This window comes from Zonotrichia leucophrys, chromosome 3 (assembly GCF_028769735.1).
Source record: "Zonotrichia leucophrys gambelii isolate GWCS_2022_RI chromosome 3, RI_Zleu_2.0, whole genome shotgun sequence".
NCBI lineage: Eukaryota > Metazoa > Chordata > Aves > Passeriformes > Passerellidae > Zonotrichia > Zonotrichia leucophrys.
In genome coordinates, this window is record NC_088172.1 from 88,412,225 (window position 1) to 88,429,210 (window position 16,986).

A 16,986-nucleotide genomic window follows, 5' to 3' on the forward strand; every position below is an offset into this window, starting at 1 on the left:
GGAATCACGTCCTCATGGGAGCCTTTAGGGCGTGATGTCCCCGTCTGATGTTGTCACTCCCGGGCCAGTCATCTCGGTCTCACTGCCGGGGACGACTCCCATGGTCAGGGCGAGAGGGACTCCGAAGGTGTTCCGCATCTCTGCAGGCTCAGCACTCGGCTCCTCACATCCAGACATCACTCCAGTCTCTCAACTCTTAGGTGGCTCGTTGTTTTTGGGGTTTTCTCAGTACGTTTGGAGCCGTATTCTCCCACAGCATGCTGGTCCTGGAGTCACTTTGCATAACCCCCCCCACCCTCTCAGGTCTCTTCACCCTTCTGGGAAAAGTACACCTTAGCCTCGGGCAAGGCTCTGCTAATACAAAAGGAGCCATTAGCTACAACGACCCGTGATTACAATAAGAAAACACGCAGAACTTTGGCAGGGACAGTGATTTGGCTGCCTTTTTGTAACTTTTTCTCACAAAAAAAATTCACAGAATTTTAGTTCATAACAAATGCTGTCAAGAAATGCATGCTTTATTTCTATTTCTACTTATTATACAAAGAAAAAAGTGGAAAAAAAGTTGGGGGAAAGGTACACCTCCCCTTTTTGAGTTTTGGGTGATGTCATGTGCTTATGTTTTATAATAAGTCATGTAACAGTACAATACTCCTAAGAAATCCAAGGTAGAGGACATTGGACAGCATTCTGCAGTCTCTTCAACAGAACCATGGATTACAAATGACTACCTACCACATAGATAGTCAATACAAGGACTTGAATTGCTTACTATTTTCCTGTTTACAACTGTTTTTTTGTTTATGGGTTGTTTTCTGGGTGTTGGGTTCCTCAAGAGATAAATGGGTTACAGGTTGTCTTTAATAGCTGGGCTTTTCTATAAGGGTTAAATGGGTTAAAGGTTGAATGGGTTTTTGTTTTTATAAGTTGTAACACATAAGCATTGTGCCTGTGGCCTGAGTTCTCCCCCAACACATTCTGAACAGAAATGCTGCAGCTTCCATGCAAATTTGGCCATGCTGTTGCTGTTTTGTTTGTAAAGGGCCTTTGCAGATGAGTAACAGAAAACAAATTACAAAATTTATTAAACAAAGAAGGGTGATATGTTACCGGATGGCATATATGAGCTTGCTACCAAGTCCCAGGACTAACTGACAGGGGCTTCTCCCAATCAGATCTCTTATGAAGCTGCAAGCATTTCACTGGCCAGATCCTGATGGGGCATGGAGTTCAGCCCAATGAGAATATCCAGACTGGGCCTTTTAAAAGTCTTTATCAAGGGTAGCCTGGGAAAATAAACTTCCTCTGTGCCACATGAACATTGAACGTTGGGGGTGAGTTGTGTGTCTGTCTCCTTGCCCCTCACCCCCCATGTGCAACCTTACACACCCTATTTCACAGTGAGGAAGCAGCACTCTTAGAGAGTCAGAAGTAAACGAGAGCTAGGGTTGGGAATGATGAGTAATTGTCTTTAACAAAACACGCTTACAGCAAGTATTTCACTTAATGTTTAAGACACTTCTCACAAGACCCATCTGAACCCAGACCAAAATCCCAGAGGGAGGTTCAAGCACTTCACCCTCCAGAATTCTACAGATACGGCATTAAAACAGAAGTAGTATTTGGAAACCATTTTGTTGTTGTTTTCAAAGAAACTGGAATTCTGGTTTGTGATAACACATGAACATTTGCTTTCCAAACACAGCGACACTGCATATTTCAACTCATGGGCATGACTGCAAAAAAAAGTCTCTTCCAGGAGGTAGAGAATTTCTCAGTATTTCTGTGCCTCTGCTCTTTTAAGATGTATTTGAAATCAACACTGTTAGCATTTCACACAAATATTAGAGTAACATTACAGAAATTCTTTCTGTAATTCTTTCTTCAGACATTATCACTTGATTTATATTCATTTTATTATAAAATAAATACCAACCAAAGTGGTTTTACATAAATATATTTTTAAAAAGTCTAGTACTGAGTCAATAGGGTCTGCCTAAAGGTTCTGGAGTACCACCAACACAAAAGTCAGTTTTACAGAGAGGAAAAAGTACCAAGAACCTTAAGGAAACCTTCTCATCAACGCTGAACAGAGCAATCTGGAGGACCAGATATTCTCAGGTAGACAGGATTGTGCCTAGTCACAAACTTCTTCAGCATCCGAAACCTTTTCAGCCGAGCTTTGCAGCCTTGGTGTGATACATATTTGAAGTATTTGCAATCTAAGGATGAAAAAAAACAACACTAAGTTACACCATGATACAAGCAAATACAAAATGCTTTCACTGTTTAAATAATATGCAAACAGCTAAGAAACTTTTCAGTAATTAAAGGTATTAAAATCCAAGACATGCTCATTACAGACGTAACTGCAGCATTTAATAATCTATCCGCATTTAGCCCAGTAAACATTCTACATGTATCTAAATGCCTGTTATTTTGCACAATACTGTTTTCTCTTTCATTTTTGCTCTGCAAATTAGATCAGAAAGTAAAATTTCAAGAGTGTAAAGCAGCACTGATATCATACATTAATGTATTATGCTAGATAATGAAAACAGAAGCTCACATTAAGTCAGTAAGTACTGAAACTTCATTCAAGAAAATCTGAACTAGAATGCTTTTTGCCATCTGGAAATAAAAGGGAGATATCTGATCCTACTGAAAGCAAAACAAAAAATATCCAAAGGGCTTCCAACATGAAGCTCTGTTTGTTCTATGAGAAGTTGTTCTATGAAGTGCAGAAGTTATAGAAAAGTTGACAATGAACATGTTGCCCACCCACCAGAAGTTCAAACCAGTCTACAAGCCATTGTCTCCACACCATATTCCCATTCTCAATTTAGCAGCTGATTCTTGGCCTGATCCTCCCCTTATTTTGGCAGCATTTCAAATAATGCTACTAAAGAGATAATGATATTCACCTTCTTACCAAACTGATGATGTTTTCCATTCAGACTCTCCCTCCTCCTTCCTTCATTACAACATACCCACGGTCCCTAATGACCAGCTGACACCCAGTATTGCTGAGACACTGCCCAGGCTGGCATCTAGGAAGCAAACTGCCTGCAGTCCTCACAATATTCCCAAGGAGGGCGTTGTGCATTTTGGAGTTATGGTTTGGAGGTCAAAGAAGACAAATAGTATTGTGGCTGCTCAACAAAGCTAGATAAAACTGAATTCTAAGCCACAATAAGACCAGCTGCCTCATTGTTAAATACCAAACTAACTTGAATACCTTTCATGTTCAGCTTCAAAGATAAGAATCTTTTTTAAAAGAAAGAAACTGTATTTCTTCCAGGCAGCAGATCAGCTGCATCCCATGTCACTAGGGCTAGAAGTAGACATTATTTCTGTTCTATGAAGTGAAAAAAAAAAAAAAAAATTATACCCTTTCCCAGTAGAATTCCAGCCACCAGAGCTTTTTCATGTGAAAGGCTTTTATTTTCCTGCCAATTCCGTTTTGCCAAGTAACGGCTAAAATGGAAGTCTGGCCACCAGTCCTTCCTGGAGTTCCACTCTTGCTTGATCCAGTCAAGATGCTTCTCAGAGCTGGAAAAAGGTTAAACAAATTACAGAAGAGGTTAAAATGTAATGGAAAGATTATTAGGAGACAGTGAATGTTATAATCAGCTTGCTACAAATCTCCTAAATTGCCAACATAGACACATTGACTTTATACCAAAACACTAACACAAGCATTTTTATATAAAACTAACAATTCTTTTTTAATCCCTGGCAACACTTGTGAGGCTGGAAGTTAACTCTAGCAGTTTTATTAAGCCTTGGCAATAGCACAGATTATGGTTGGAAATTAAGCAAGCCTTTCACTTGTCTGCCAGTTTGTCAATAGTAATATGGATGTTTCTCCAGGTTGGTCAACAAATGAGTAGTATGAAGAGGTTGCTTTGTCCTTAGGAAAGGTTTGTGTTACTCCAGGCACACTCAAAGACTAACTCATCCCCAACAGTTATTACTGTTAGGCAATAATGCCCTTAAACCAAGCATTTCAGCAACACAAACTCTTTCCAGCCCCTCGAGGGAACCTGCAAGAAACACAAAGAGGGAGATTTTGCAAGGGAAGGTAGAGACAGGACAAGGAGGAACAGCTTTAAACTGGAAAAGGACAGGTTTAGATTAAATATTAGGAAGAAGTTTTTCACTCTGATGGTGAGGCCTTGGGTCTTTCTTGCCCAATATAGTATTTGGTGAGTGGTCTCTCCCTGTCCTTCTCTCAACCCATGAATACTTATGTTTTCTCTCCCCATCCAGTTGCAGAGTGGAGGGATAGAGCAGCTTTGGTGGGTGCCTGGCATCCAGCCATGATCAGCCCACTACGCTGTTTTAGTGGGAGCTGTCCCTGCCCATGGCAGGGGGGCTGGAACAAGGTGATCTTTCAGATCCCTTCCTACTCAAACCATTCTAGGATTCTATAAAACTATCCACAACAGGGAAGTGACATTGCCATACAGTGATCAAACTGCCCAGTATATTCCAAGATACTCTGAAGTTGTGTATGAAAGGCAAAAATAAAGGCAAATTTAGAGCACAGAGGGTCACTGTGTTCACTGCCCAAAGGTGGAGACTTGACACATTTGTTTCAACACATTGCATCAGAGCTACTTACATTACAATTTGTTTCACCTGTCTTGCCAAACAGCTCCATGCTTTTGCATTTTCTTTCCAGCCAGCATAATCCAAGGCTGCAAAAATAACTTCTAGGCCCAGTTGACGCTTTTTTCTTTTCTCTGGAAAAAGATGAGGCTGATTGATGAATTACACAGATCAGGATGAACTCCTTAGTAAGGCATAAGTGAAATACAATTCTCCACTCTTCCCCCCCGTCGCTACTTTAAACATAAGTTATGTTTATTGGTATAAATTTCTCTAAAAACTCCAGGTTGTTCTCATTAGTTACGAAAAGTTGGCAAATGTGCCACACATGAACTGAAAAAGGGAGGTTTCAGATAGAAGGTCTCCTTTTCCCACTCCCAAAGAAGAATCACAGTTTGAGTTGGAGAAAACCTTAAAAATCATGAAGTTACAACCCCCTGCCATGGGCAGGGACACTTTCCACAAGAGCAGGTTGCTCAGAGCCCCAGTCATCCTGGCCTTGAACACTTCCAGGGATGGGGCATCCTGATAATCAAGAATTTATTCCCAAAATCTCTTCTAAACCTCCCCCTGTCAGTTTGAAGCCATTAACCCTCATCATATCGGAAGAATGAACAATCTTTATTCATGTACATTTCACCAATCTCTTGACCTGCTGAGACATACCAAGACACAAGAAGACAGACAGCTTGGAATACAATTGATCAGCATGGGAAAAAAAATAGTCTTCAGATTAGAAGACTCTTCTACCAGCCTGAAGATAATGCTCCCTTAAAGAGAATGAAAATTTTGTTGTTTGATCATTAACAATGACCTAAAGATTAGATACATTCCAAGAAAGAAAAGAATAAATAAAATAGAGATTTCAAAAATGGAATTAAGACCTTGGAATTTGGAGTAGGGTACCTAAAAAAAAAGAATTAAGCTGTTTTTGAGGTTCTCCCTGTGCCTTAAAACTGCTTGCTTTGCTCAGCCTTTAAAATAAAAAAAGGCATTTGTTTACACAAGTTTGTAAATGACTGCTCATACATCCATCTTAAGAGGTTATGGTGACTGAAAAGATGGAATTTGAGTTGTTTTTTTGGGACTATTTCTTAAGAAACAAAACTAATTTCAAAAGCAGAAAGAAGGCTGTAGGATAATCCAGAATAGTTTTCTGAAATTACCATAAATGAAATGAACAAAGATAAAGACTTACTTGATTTTTGAAGCATGGTATTAAAATCTATCATTAGTTCATGAGAAGGAACAATATCATGCAAGATCTGAAAAATAAAAGACAAAACCCAGATAGCTTATTTTAATGTGAAAACTTTTGATGACTTTTACCTGACCAAGAAAAGCACAGGCTTCAGAGCTTTGGGTGCTGCTAGTTCAGAAAATTAAGCAATTCTGGTACTTTGGCGCTTTGATATAAAGAATGGATCTCTAGGTCCTTCTTGCACATTTGTGGCACTGCTCTGTGACACCATTGCTGAAATACCTTGATGGCTGCTGACAAACACTGCTTGTGGCAAATACAACGTTCTGAAGGAGCAGCCCAAATCCATATCCAGTGTCCCCTTTTTTGAAGGCAAAATGTAATTTTCTGCCTAGGACAGTTCTAGCTTCCCTGTACACTACTCTGTGCATTGGATCAATTTCTGGACTTATCAAACAATTTCTATGATTTATCTGTTTTCTAAGAGACTCATGCCTAAAGCCACTGCTAAAATGCAGAGGAGAATTTCATGCAAATCTGCTACAGTTTCAAAACCTAAAACAAACAAAACAGCCTTACAAACCTGTTTTTAAACAACACTTGCACTAACAAGAGCACATTAGTGCCATCAAGTGGCAAAGCATGGTTTGCAAGGAGTACCGAGGGGAAGGAAAGCCGGAATTTAAAAGCTTAACCCAACAAGGTCTTGTCTGCCAACAACCAGCAGAATATTAACTTTTAGCTTTAATGCACAGCTAATTGAAAACAAGCAAAGAAACTAATTGCTAGATAGGATCAATAGGTGAAAGAGAAGGCATTTAATGATTTGTATATATTGTCAAGATCAAACTGTAAGAGAAATCAATGCATGCTATGCACAAGTCTGCTGATACAGACTGCTGAACCATGTGAACATGTTCTCTGAGCTTGCTTACCGCCTTTAAGTGATATGATGTACCAGTCAAAGGCAAAACAAGAACTGGAATTTAAGGACAGTTAAGGATTCTGCTCCCTCCCACTAACTTCCCTCTAACCCTCTACTTCCCACAAAGAATACAATAGGATAAATAATGTTACAGAGCTCAAGCAAGTTGTCAGACCACCCCATGACTGACACAGACTGTATCTCCTAGGGGATACCTACCTTCAGTGCAGATAGGAGGGATTTCTTTGATTCACCCTGCCTCTTGAGGAACTGATAGAGGTAGACATGGGCATTGGGGTTAGCAGGGAACTTTGAGTTGTAGGCATATTCATTTAACACTTGGCGGGCCTCATTGTGCTCTCCATAGAACTCCAGCAACTGGAAGTTAAGTCTGTCATTAGTTTGGCAGATACAGGGAACCAAACTCTTACAATTAATTCTAAACTGCCACAGAGCCATCCAGTAGCACAGTCTGTATATAAGAGTGCAGTGTATTAGATAATGCATATTAAATAATTACATACCTGCCCATCTTAATTTTACTGGCTACTCTTGGGACAGAGAGACAAGAATTCACACATAGAAGCTACTCTGGGAGAAAATGCCTTAACACCTACTTAATTGTCAAAGGATTATCATCCCTTGCTCACTGGAAAGAGATGCTGAAGGCACCTGCCATATCTCTAGAGACAGAACTTGGCAGATGCCAGCACCAAGGAAAATTCTTAAAACATCCTAGATTGCCAAGCAATGTGTATTCTATTTGCCATGTGTTAGAGGTGTAGCAGTTATCTTCTGTTAATTAGGCAGTTTTCCTTATCTCTTCCACAACCCATCCTCCCTCCAGAGAGATATCTTCTGTTAATGGGCCATTGACTGTCACTGCATGACTGATAAAATTACAGCATTGTGAGATGCTCCGCCCAGAGGGAGGAGCCAACCATTCCTAACTAGATATAATCTGAGATTCTGGGACAACAGAACAGCCTTTCCACTGGATTACCAGAGGAACAGATGCCTCTTCCACTTCCAATCTTCAGAGGAAGACTACACCCTGCTACAGGATCACTGCTCCAACAGAACCACATCTGCTACTCCAGGACTGCAGCCACAATTCCAACTGGACTGCTACCAACACCCTGACCCACAGGGTGTCAGGTTGTATTCTCACTCTGTCAGTGTTGTTTTTATTTACCACATTGTTTATTTTATTTTTATTATCTTCCCTAATAAAGAACTGTTATTCCTGCTCCCATATCTTTGCCTGAGAACCCCCTTTAATTTCAAATTTATAACAATTCAGAGAGAAGGAGTTTACACTTTCCATTTCAGAGGAGGGTCTTGCCTTCCTTAGCAGACTCTTGTCTTTCCAAATCAAGACACATGCTTGGAGAAGTCAGATCTTATCAGTGTTCACAAAAAGTAAAAGATCTCTTAAAAATTACTAATTCTTGGTTACAAATCCTAAACAGGTATTTAAAAACCCAAACCAGAACAGAGAGGATGCATATTTGGCATCTCTAACATTTCATCTATCCAGAGATAACACTGCCCTGCCAAAAATCAAAGTGTTTTCAGGAATTTGAACTAAAGCAGCTACGCTCCAATTTTTGCAGCCCCACAAAAACAAAACATGTAAGCTGTCTACTTCCTTTTCTTGACAATGAACAGATAAAAGTTCTTTTTGTACTGTGCTCAGTCTTTGCAGCTCTACCAGGAGTACGCTGCGCTCTACATCAAAGCCCATGATGTGCACATAGAAATGTGTTGTGTTTGAAATACTTTGTTTTCACTCACACACACAGAAAATAATCTGCATATGGGCATCTTAATGAAAATTAGACAGGGAAACACAAGTGAAAGCCATCTGTAAAACATGCCCTTACATCCACATAGCATTTCACAAAGACATCCCAGACTCCAGGTATTTTAATAATCTCCTTCAAGTTCACTGCTGCCTTCCGGAAGTAACTGTGCATTTCCTGCTCAACAGCCAAGTCTGCAAATCCATCCTCACCTACCAAAACACAAAAGGAGGTCACAAAGTTATAAACACTGCCAAGCACAGGGATCATGAAGTGCTGCATCTTAGGGGTGATCACATTTTGCTAAGCAAGGAGTTCAGCCAGAAAGCTTTTAAGAAAAGACTCCTCAGTACTGAAACAAGACATTTTCACTGTTCCTCATTCAAATTTATAATCAATTTCAACTTATGGAGCACAATGAGTAGGATGCCAAGAGAAGATGCTACCAGCACAAGGTCCATAAGCCAAATTCAACATCTGGTTTTCAGAGAAACAAATATCTAGTTCAAGTGATAAAACACTGCCAGTAGGTATATACAGAACCAGATGTGACACATGTAGCAACTTCCACATCTTGAAGGAAACTGAAATTCAAACGCAAGTGTTGAGGGTTTTGCTATCACTCAACATTCCAGCAGCAATCATGCACTTGCACACCTATTAAACCACTGCATCAAGGGAATGCATTCCTTTGATCATTATTTTAGGTGATGCTGGCTGGACATGGGGAGAAAGAGTTTCAGAACAGCAATTCAGGGCACTTCAGAAAGTGCTATTTTGGCACTACCATCACTGCTGATAGAGAATTCTGTACCAGCCACACCATCACACACTGAAGTGTGGTAAAGGAAAAGGCGTCATTGCAAACCATGGCATCTGCATGAGCAAGCTGAAGATACAGCTCAATCCAAAAAGCACTTACCATGTTCTAACAGGATTTTCTTCTGCTTAGACCAGCTACAGTAGTCCAAGAGTCCCCTGTAAGCCTGAATCAGCTTAATTTCCTTATCCTGAATGGCTGTTTGCTCTCCAAACCTCCAGCTTTCTGCCAGGGACAGGTTCTGGTAGGCTTCATCTATTTGCCCATTACAGAGGAGATGGAAGACATGCTCCAAGCAGACCTACAACCCAAACAGTCCAAAACACAGCATTCCACACTCAAATGTAGAGATTCTAAGCAATACAGCAAAGTTCTACACACATGTGCAGAGAAAGAGGAGACTTGCTGACATGCATAAAAAATATTGCCAAGACACGTAATGAAGAATTTAAATTATTTGTGTTGTCTCAAAAACCTGCTTGTCTTTAACATGTGCTGTACCTATTTTAGAAGATCTAAAAATCACCTGAGGAAACCCAGCTGGGCTGCATTTGCTTATTTTTCAGAGCACCTGAAAGAGGAATGTCCTTCCACCCTACCATGTTGATTTGGCATCATAAGATAAAAGCCTAAACCTTCAGTTAGCTCCAGAAAACCCTTGTATGGAACTTCTTTTGAAGACCTTTAAAAGCAGAATAAAAGAAGCACCATTCCAAGTGTGCAACAGCCAAGGAAACCAACAATATAGGTTTGAATGAGCCACCAGAGGAAAAAAAAAACATTAAAAAACCCCCCACAGCTGTGTGAGACAGGTGTGCACAACATACAGTTTTATAATCAGATTAGCTCCTCAAAAAGTGAGAGGGTAATGAGGCAAAATTTAAGTACAAATGTTTAGTCAGCAGCACTGTGGTCAAATTAAAGACTGAAAATAAAACTTGGCAGGCAATTACCTGTATTTACATGTCATTGGGACATGCATGAAAATTAATTTGACTGGTTCAAATTCAAATTAAAAGATTAAAGGATTTTTAAGCACTTCTAAGGACTGAGAACATACATCTGTGATCAAACATACAGACCAAATGAGATAAGGTTAGGTATAAAATGACCTCCAAATATCATGCAATTGGTAATTCAAATGTTGGGTTTGAGTTTTATTGACACTAAATGTCAGTAGTATATTTCAAAAGAGATCTGGAAATTAATATTCAAGTAAGTGTTCAGATAACTGTGAAAAATCATCAGGGCTGCTTTAAGTACACTCACCTTCAAGTACCTTTTTACTCCTAAAGTTTTCATCTGTTCCATGAAACAGCTGAACTCTTTCATCCTGCTTTGGGAATGATGCCACAAAATTTCAGTTCCTATTCTCCAAATCATCTATTATCAGGGAGAAAAATCAAAACCAAAGTACAAAAATGGCAACAGACATCACATAGAGTCTTACTAAACTTATAGTGACTGAAGGACATGAAAAATGTACATTTGAGCTGCAAATAAAAAATACTACAAAGCATTATCTACTCCTATAGTAACCTACCTACTCATCCAGTAGGACTTTTAGAGTCATTCAGTGGTTCAGAATTGCTCAATATAAATGCAGCACTCAAGAAGAGTTTATGAAAACTGTATGCCAGAGGGTTCTTCCTCTCCTCACTGGAAAGTTGTGTTCTTTTTTGGACATGACCCCACTAAGACACCAGGTATACAAAACTCGTTCAACTTAATAGCAAAGATTATTTCCAATTTGATGTAGCTCCCCAACTGCATGCACTTGTTTCCAAAGTCTGCAAGCTAGCCATACTCAAGTACTCCATTGATTTAAAACTCCGATCCTTTTCCTTCCACCTGCTTCCATCTAAACACCTGCAAGGAGTTTTGCAGCTACTGAAAAAGCTGGTAACAACCTAAATAAGATGCCAATTTGCAAACAGATTCTGACTGACACATGCCAGAACCAAATACATTTATTGCTTTCCCATTTCCGAGGACTACTTTGATTTTTCACAGATACACTGCTGATAGAGTGAACTTATACCAAGCCAAGTCTTCTTCTGTTGTGACAAGGATCTATTAAAAAAAAAAAAATCAAGCCTGTGATTAGCTAATTAAGACAGATGTTGATCCTGAAGTATATGGATGCTGCTTTGCAAGTACTTTTTCAACTGCAAAAGAACTCGGATAAGGAACAAGGGCTTACCTCTGATGGACCTATGTGTTCTCTGGAATAGTCCTTCTCTAGTGACTCAACATAGCAGGTCAGGAACTCTGCAGCCCTTTTCCACTGCTTTTGGAGCAAGGCATCCTGAATGTAACTTAAACATGCTTCCTTGCTCTTCTTGAAGTTTGACTTGTGTTCATTGGAAGATACTAAGTAAACAACAAAAAACCCCAACCAAATAAACAAAAAATAATCAACTGAGCCCACAGCAGTCACAGCCCTTATTCAGATAGCCACATGCTCTCCCTTTCAGCGTCTTTTTTGTATGGACACTACAGAAAGTCATATTAAGCTCTGTGGTTTGGAAGATAAACAGGGAAGCAAGACTATGGGACAAGCTGGAAATGTGATATGGAATGACATTTTCCATAAGCAGCACATAGCTGTGCTTGAAATTTCCATTCACTTGAAACAGTGAATAGCCAATTATGTTACACTACTGCCCTACTAGAATCAGGGAGCCATGGTGCTTTGATAACTTCACAGTACATTTTGTCATATTTTGGGGACTACTCTCTTCACTTATTAGTCATCACCCAAGTTTGTGATGCCCCAGTGCTGCCATATTTGCATGCACACAACAGACTTGTTCCAGTACCAAAGGCTAAACAATTCACACAAAGATAAACATAGAGAACTATTCTCATTTGAGTACAAGGCTGCAAAGAGAGCTCTTGATCTTTTTACATCAATAGCAGTTGAATTTATTCTGAAACCAGCGTGAAACTGAAACTTCATTCCTATGAAGTGTGTTTAAAGCTCACAGCTTTATGTGTATGTATTATATTTAGCTGCATGACCCTACAATTCTCATCCAGAAAAAGCCACCTGCAAGGCACATGAAGAGCTCACCAAGACATCTCCTATCTGGATGCTGTAGGTAGAGGACTTAGCCATCAAACAGTGGCTAAGTCAGGTAATCACAGAACCATCAGAGTTAGAAGGGACCTCTGGAGATTATCCAGTCCAACCAGCTGCCAAGGCAGAGTCACCTGGAGCAGGTGACACAGGAAGGTGTTCAGGTGGGATGTGAAAAAGTCTCCAGAGAGGGAGACTCCACAAACTCCATGGGGAGCTGTTCCAGTGCTCTGCCACCCTCAATGTAAAGATCTCCTTCATGCTGAGGTGAAACTTCTTGTGCTTTAGTTTATGGCCACTGCACCATGTCCTGCTGCTGGGCACCACTGAAAAGTCTGGCATGGTCCCCTTAGCACTTCTCTTTGAAATATTTACATGCATTAATGAAATCCCCTCTCGATCTTCACACTAAAGAGGCCCAGCTCCCTCAGTCTCTCCTAAGAGGTGCTCCAGACCCCGATTCATCCTTGGTGCCCTCCGCTGGACTCTCTCTAGGAGCTCCATGTTTCTCTTGCCTTGAGGAGCCCAGAAATGGGCACAACACTCCAGATGTGCCTCACCAGGGCTAAGTAGAGGGGCACGATCACCTCCCTCGACCTGCTGGCACTGCTCATCCCGATGATACCATGGGCCTTGCTGCCCGCAAGGGCACACCGCCGGCTCACAAAATAACTACGGTTATTTCAAACCTCTTTCCCAGCGCTAGCAGACGGTTTGGCGGATAGAAGCTGAAACTCTGCCACCATTCCCAGGGCAGTACGAAGGAGTTCACAAAGAGAACGCACAAAGGCTCCGCCCTTACCCGGCTGCGGCGGCAGGAAGGGCAGGTGCAGGAGCGGCTGCAAGGCCGCCTGAGTGGCGGGGCTCCTCCTCCTCCTCCTCCTTCTTCTCTTCCCCCCCACTACCACCGCCGGCGCCTCCTCATAATCCTCCAGGAAGCTGTCCATGGCGCCGCGGACAGCCGGGCTCCAACCTCACCTTGCAGCTCAAGGGGGCGGGAGCCGCCGGCCGAGCCGAAAGCGGGGGCTCAGGCCGAGCCGGGCGGGCAGCGGCCGGGCCGCCCCCTCAGGCCGGCGCCTCCCCGCATGCAGGAGGGGCGAGAGATCCCGGCAGGCGCCGCGTCCCGGGAAGCGCGGGGCGGGAGCCGGCCCCTGCGCGTGCGCGTCGAGGGGGGCGGGTGGCGCGGCCGCCGTGAGGGGAGCGGTGCCCCCGCGGCGTTTCCCTGCTTCCCCTGCGTGTGGGGAAATGAGGGATGCGGGCTAAGGGTAAAGCAGGAGGGATGAGGTGGAGCACGGGGGGTAGCTGGGTGTGTGCAGGGGTGTAGCAGAGAGGTGTTTATTCCTTAATCAGAGCATGACTAGAACCGTGGCTAATGCGCTGCTTATTCCAAAGATAAATTAGCGAGCTCCTCCTGTCACTCTTTCCATTTAGCTGTATTGCTACTTTCCTGTTCCTTTGTAACGCATAACGTTCTACAGAAGGAAGAGATTCTGAATCAAAATCCTGTGCATTGTAGAGCAATGATGTTGCCTGCGCTCCCGCTGGATTTTGGGAATTCGTCTGCCTTAGCCACAGTATCTGGTTTATACAAATCTGTGCTGGAACTTGTTTCTTTAAACCGCTTTGGAACTGAGTTTGTCCTGGACTGTTTTGATGTGTATAAAGCCCAGTTTACCGCACAAGATCTCACAGAGTTGGTTTTTTTTCAGAACTGGCCTGGCATGGGAGAGTGAGTAAATAATGAACTGGCTCAGATTAAAGGTTCCTGTGATGCAGTGTCTTGGTTCAGCTGTGATCAATAAGCAGTGTTGGGAATAGTGCAAGGCAGAACAGTTGTATACAGATTTAAACACTTAAACCTCAATATCATATCTTAATATAGTATTTAATAAATCAATGTGGGGAAAACAGAAGTCTCCCTTTTCTTTTTTTTAGTTTTTATCCTGTGTTCTTCCAATAAAGGCCAGCATTTCAGTTCATAAGTATTTTTATTAATGGATAATTAACTTACTTGATTGATGACAATAAAATGTTACATAACATCACATCTTTATCAGTGCCATTTTCTTTGACTTTATAATTTGTACCTTGTGTGAGTGCCTCTCTGATCACTGGTGTTCCCCAAGTTTGATGTCACTTCCTACAACACTCCTGATCTTCTGTTAGCTCTGTACTCAAATTTCAGAATCCAACTTAGCCCTCATTTTTTGGTAAAAGTTCTAATGTTTGCACGCAAGAACATTTACTTTTGGCTTGTTATTTTTCTGTGTCATACATAAGAGAGTGTTTCCTGATCCTTAGGTAAACTTATCCAAATGACCTTGTCAATGGGTATCAGCTACTTTAGTAGATATTTTAGCACGAGAGAGATAGGAGAACTGCTTTTTAAGAGTAGGTTAATGTTAGATACCTCATATACAGTGGGACTACACTCATAGCTGAATACATATTTCCAAGATTGGGGTTGAAAACTGGAAGAAAATTTTGCCTGAAATATCTTAATTGAACTAACTGAAATATTTTAATTTTCTTTCACACCTTGAGGAAAGCTAGGTATGTTAGTAAGTGGCTACCTTATTACCCTGAAATATTTGAAATTGTAGGAAATACTTGACAGTTGCAGTGGTAAACTTGTGTATATGTATCAACTTCAGGGTGCTCATTATTGTACAATAAAGGCATCGATTTATACAAGAAGTATGTGATTTTGTTTTTCTTCACATTTCCCTTTCTTGCCCTTGTCTTTACAACCACAGACACCACTACCTTTTATCTTGGTCTTTTATAAAGATAAGCTTGATAAATTATATTGATGGAAAATAACCAAAAGCTTTTTCTTCACAAGAAATTGGACCTAATACTGTGAGCATTACACAACAGGAACTATTAATGCTGAGGAAAGAATGCTTATCTTTCACTCAATTATCCTAAAATGGGACTTGATTGAATTTGCTTCCATATTGTAAATTGTGACAAACTTCTAGATTTTCTGAGTTAGGCTTTCCTAAGAGCTTTTAATCAGCCAACATCTGTGATGGCAAATAGGTATCACCTCATTCTCTAAAATGTGAAACACAAAAATGTCAACAAAATTGCAGGAGGGCTACAGCTGCTATACTGCTCTAGGCCTGGAGAACACATATGAGCACTGGGTGAATGAATCATTGCATTCCTGTAGCATGTGGTTCCTGGGGATACACAGGACTGTAAGAAATGCCAGGGTGTCTGTGGGATGCTGGGCAGAGGTACCAACACCTGTTTCTACCTTGACACTTTTTCATAGTGTGATTAAAATATTAAACTGCTCTAGGTGGGGGCTGAAAATGAAACACATATTTTTCAGAGATTACACAGCAGTAACTAAGCCTGGATCTAAGGCCTTGTGACTGTGGAAATGACAGTCTGGAGCAAAAATCAATAGGCATGAGGATGCAAGAGGAACACATGCAATTAGCAACAGTAATTGCGAAGTCTTGAGATGTAGCATTTAAAAGGGCTCTTTACAGCTCTTGGAAAAACCCCTCAGCTGCTTTGACAAGCACAAAAAAAATTTACCTTGACTATCAGTTCTGTGAGTGCCTATTCATGTTGGGAGCAGCTTCAGAATTTGCTCTGAGAAGCAGAAAAAAATACAAAAAATGTAGTCATTTGATTCACCAGAAAGAGGATTCCCTTATGTCACCTGTCCTTTCTTACCTGCATCTTTCATTCTTTTTGCGTACTCAGGCTACTGTGCTGAATAAATAACACGGGTCTGAAAAGGAAAAGAGAGACGTTTTGTTCATCTGCATTGAGACTTCTGCTGTCATTTTGCCATTTTAGATCTGTAAGGCAATATTAAGGTGATGGATGTGAAGAAAAGGCAATGGTAAATGCAGGCATACTTGTAAGCAGTACATATCTCGGCTTGCAAACACTCAACACTTAAAATGTACCATTAAGTGGAAGCTGCAGCTACAGAAGGGCAAGGATAGGCCTGTCGGGGAATGCTGCGCTTTCGGCTGCTCGCTGTGAAACCCCGCACTTTCCCCAGTGGGATCACGGCTGAATGAGCTCCTCCGTCCGCTACACCGCAGGTGTAACCTCAGACTGCCGGAGGTCACCGGGAAAGTGGCGGCTGCTTCTCCCCAGGAGAGAGAGAAGAACTGCTCGCGGGGCAGGAGGGAGAGCAGCCAAGCGCTTGTTCGGATGTGTCGTGTCTTTACAGGGCGGCAGCTACAACCTTTCTATAGGTTCTTATTACTCCTGCGATCCTCATCTGGAGAAACCCGCACAAATAAGGGGCAGGACCTTCTTTATTTTCTGGCCTGCAAAGCGGAAAAGGTAGCCGGACTCCTGCTCGGCGCAGCGGTCAGGAGCGCTGCCTCCTCGGGATCAGGATCCTGCCGCCGGCAGGGAGTGAGTGCACCACCCTCCTCCTGCGGCGGCGGCGGGGCTGGGCTTGTCCCTCCCCCACCACATCGCCCTCCCGCTGCCGCTGCTGACGTGTCTATTCCCTCCTTCCCAACCCGGCTCCCTCCCTCCGCGGCGCTCGCCGAC

The 16,986-nt window shown here is 41.8% G+C and overlaps 1 protein-coding gene across 2 annotated transcripts; it reads right to left on the reverse strand.

Moving 5' to 3' along the window:
* Nucleotides 1-1,495: 1,495 nt before the first annotated feature.
* On the reverse strand, nt 1,496-13,579 carry TAF1A (TATA-box binding protein associated factor, RNA polymerase I subunit A). Of its 2 annotated transcripts, XM_064709166.1 has the most exons (10): nt 13,250-13,579; nt 11,569-11,738; nt 10,635-10,748; nt 9,468-9,666; nt 8,627-8,757; nt 6,960-7,118; nt 5,813-5,879; nt 4,628-4,748; nt 3,392-3,552; nt 1,496-2,222 (listed from the first exon to the last, which is right to left on the reverse strand). In XM_064709166.1, exons 1-10 carry the CDS (start codon nt 13,392-13,394, stop codon nt 2,080-2,082), a joined length of 1,410 nt encoding a protein of 469 aa, XP_064565236.1. In that variant the 5' UTR covers nt 13,395-13,579; the 3' UTR covers nt 1,496-2,079. The 2 variants fall into 2 exon arrangements, with proteins under 2 accessions (XP_064565236.1, XP_064565237.1); XM_064709167.1 differs by lacking the exon at nt 13,250-13,579 and having other exon boundaries at nt 10,635-10,701; nt 11,569-11,707.
* Nucleotides 13,580-16,986: the final 3,407 nt, after the last annotated feature.